The 3,483-nt window shown below is 43.6% G+C and overlaps 1 protein-coding gene across 1 annotated transcript in view; it reads left to right on the forward strand.

The window, feature by feature from the left end:
- LOC101859163 (SCO-spondin-like) overlaps nt 1-3,483 on the forward strand; it is a gene marked incomplete at its 5' end in the record, with an annotated part of 124,633 nt that overhangs the window by 56,147 nt on the left and 65,003 nt on the right. Inside the window, 2 exon segments of the mRNA XM_035969136.1 lie at nt 1,876-2,040; nt 2,894-3,058. Of these exon segments, the coding sequence (XP_035825029.1) occupies nt 1,876-2,040; nt 2,894-3,058 (330 nt within the window).

The following is a 3,483-nucleotide window of genomic DNA, read 5'->3' on the forward strand; positions in this document are numbered from 1 at the left end:
GGGAGGGGGGCGGGGGCGTGTTTCATATGCGTGTGTTAAAGTGTGGTATTGATGAAAATAGATCAACTTTTTAAATTGTTGAGGTGTTCTGTAAATCCCTATTATCTTTTAGACCTGGAATAGGCTGTCACTAAAGAAAACGTTTGGGAACCCCAGTTTGCAGCAGCCATCGTTAATGAGCTTATAGATACTTTGGCTGCCCCATCAACAGTGATTTATTTATTTGAACTAGCAAAGTTTGCACAGCCACAGAACAGCTATCAGGGAAAGCTAGGTCCAATCATAGACTTAACATTAGAGGAAAGTTTGGTACAACCATAGACTTAACATTTAAGGAAAGGTTGGTACAACCATAGACCTAATACTCAAAGAAAGTTAGCACAATATTTTAAAAGCTATTTAGGAAAGTTTGTGCAACCACAGAAGAGCAGCCTATCAAAGAAAGTTTGGTACAACTTTGGACGAGCTATCAAAGAAAGTTTGATATAACTACGGGCGGGCTGTCAAAGAAAGTTTGGTACAACTACGGACTTTACTATCAACTACGGACGAGCTATCAAGGAAAGCTTGGTACTAGCATGGACCTAACAATCAAGGATTGTTTGGCACAATCATAGACCTAACAATCAAGGAAGGTTTGGTACAACTACGGACAAGCTATCAAGGAAAGCTTGGTACTAGCATGGACCTAACAATCAAGGATTGTTTGGCACAATCATAGCCCTAACAATCAAGGAAAGTTTGGTACAACTACGGACAAGCTATCAAGGAAAGTTTGGTACAATCATCGACCTAATAATCAAGGAATGTTTTGTATAAATCACAGACCTAACAAACAGGGAATGTTTGGAACAATCATATACCTAACAATCAAGGAAAGTTTGGTACAACTACGAAAGAGCCATCAAGCAAAGTTTGCACAGCCACAGACGAACGGCCTATCAACTTCAAGTAATGTTTGGTGCAACCACGGAATTTTAATATAAAGGAATGTTTTAAAGTACAATCACAGATCTAGCTATCAAGGAATGTTCGGTACAACTACAGACGAGCTGTCAAGGAGAGTTTGGAATAACATGTACTTCAGCAACAATACAACGTTCATAGTGTACCCACCTACACCCCTCCAACCCCCCAACCCCTTTGCTTTTTATACATTGCCGTGTGACCATGGAAAGAGAAAGAGAGGAAGGCAGAGAAGGAGATGGGAGGACAACATTAAAGAGTGGACAGGAAAGACGATGGGTGACAATCTGAGGAGAGCAGAGGACAAAAATAGATGGCGAGAGCTGGCTTTCCAATGCAGTGCTGCCCCAACGGTTGCCCCAACCACGGGATAGAAGAAGAAGAAGATGGGACCTGGAATATACTTATGTAGGTTATACGTGATTGACCTTTCTAAACGGCTGTGAATGCTGGATAATTACAAAACATAGTGAAAATAAAATTTAAGCAACACAAATATGGTTTCCCGGGAGACTTTTGAGGAATTCATGGACAGAAAAGAAATCGAACGAGGAAGTAATGAAAGAAGCCAGGGTAGGTCGCTCACTATTAAGAAAAATTAGGAAGCGACGAAAGCTGTTTCTAGGACAACAGTGAGGCATCGTGATGGAATTAGACGCCCGTCAAAACAGTGAAATCTAAGAAATCTGCATTTTTCAAACGGTTTGGCAATTTTGGTCGAATTTTTGTTTTCTTGGCTCACCACCTTTCAAATTCTTTTGAAAATACATTTCTGTGTGGGTTTTAGTGGAAAAACGTCCCCATGCCCCCCTCGGTTAATCCACTGGGTTATCCATGCCCCCATTGTTAATCCATTTATCTATGTTCATCCACGTTAATCTGTGTTAATCCCTTGCCCCCACTGACCAGTGGACGGCGTGTTCCAGCCGTGGTCCGAGTGGGAGGAGTGCTCGTTGACCTGTGGCGGGGGTCAGAGGTCACGCAACAGGACCTGCCTGGGCCCGTTCTACGGCGGCGCTCAGTGTCCTGGGGAGTGGGACCAGACAGAGGACTGCAACACTCAGAACTGTCCTGGTGAGTCCTGCGTTTTATTGTGGGAGGGCGGGATGCGAGGGTGAAGGGGAGTTTTATAGGAAGGGAGGGGGGGGGTTAGGTGCAAGGATATTGAAGCAATTATCATAATCATCATCATCATCATCATCATCATCATCATCATCATCATCATCATCATCATCATCATCCTGTTTTTACAGCAGAACAAATTCGAGACTTGGATAGGGTTGGTAATATTTAATCATATGTTTTTATAGATGTTCTACGTTTACCCCCTTCGGGCTTCTTCCAGAACATAGTATCTGAGAGAGAAAAAAAGTGAGTGATGGTGCCAAAGCAACAAAGCGTTCAATATTTGTTTCGTAATGATGCGATCATCATCATCATCATCATCATCATCATCATCATCATCATCATCATCATCATCATCATCATCATCATCAGTGCAGCAGCAGCATGGGTAGTCCTGTGGTGTATTTGCACGCAATGTGGATAGTGGAAAGCTTTTGGATGGTGGGCCCTGCAGTCAGTGGCGGAGGGCAGACCAAAATTTGAGTAGGGCTTAGGTTGCTTCCACTTCTTTATGATAACAAGCAATAAGAACAAAGCAGTGATGGGGTTTTTATACTCACGGAGAGTCGCAGCATTTTGAGAACCCTTTAAACGAGAAAAGTTACCTTTGTCTTCCATCTCGTTGTTCTAAGATTAATTTTTTTGGATGGTGGGAACGAAGCCGTTTCCCCTTCAAATTTCTTCTAATTTCTTCTGGTTCGACGTGATTACTGTTAAATCTCAGCGGCAGAAACACAAACAGCACAGATAAGTTCCCTTCATTCTCCCCTACCTCTCATTTTATCATCCCACCCACACACAGTTGACGGGAGCTGGAAGCCCTGGTCTGCCTGGTCTTCGTGCTCTGTGACGTGTGGCGGAGGTGAGCGGGAGAGACAGAGAGAGTGTGACGAGGCCCTGCACGGGGGAGAGAACTGTACCGGGCCAGGCTGGCAGAACCAGACCTGCAACACTCATCACTGTCCCGGTGAGACACACACGCACCTTGACGGGTGCTCAAACGGGCGGTCACTCGATCCGGATAAACGAAAAGAAGATTTATTTTGATAGACGTTTGTTGTTTGTTTTTTAGTGGGGTGGGGGGGGTGGTAATTTGTTTTTGTTTTGTTTTTTGGCTCAGATGTTTGCACCGTCTCAATTATTTTAGTGAGAAGTATTCTTAATTGCATTTGGGTTACTATTTTGTGTGTGTGTACTTTGTAATGACTTCGGCCAACGAGGGAGGGGGTTTTGTAAACATATCGTTGAATTGAATTTATCTGGTCGCCAAACTCCATATGAGCGGGGGTTGGGGGGGGGGTCGTTTTGTTTGTTTGTTTGTTTGTTTGTTGTTTCATTTTTGCTTTGTTTGCTGTTGTTGTTTTTTTATTGGGGGGGGGGTGTTGTCGGGGT

This window comes from Aplysia californica, unplaced genomic scaffold (assembly GCF_000002075.1).
Source record: "Aplysia californica isolate F4 #8 unplaced genomic scaffold, AplCal3.0 scaffold00119, whole genome shotgun sequence".
NCBI lineage: Eukaryota > Metazoa > Mollusca > Gastropoda > Aplysiida > Aplysiidae > Aplysia > Aplysia californica.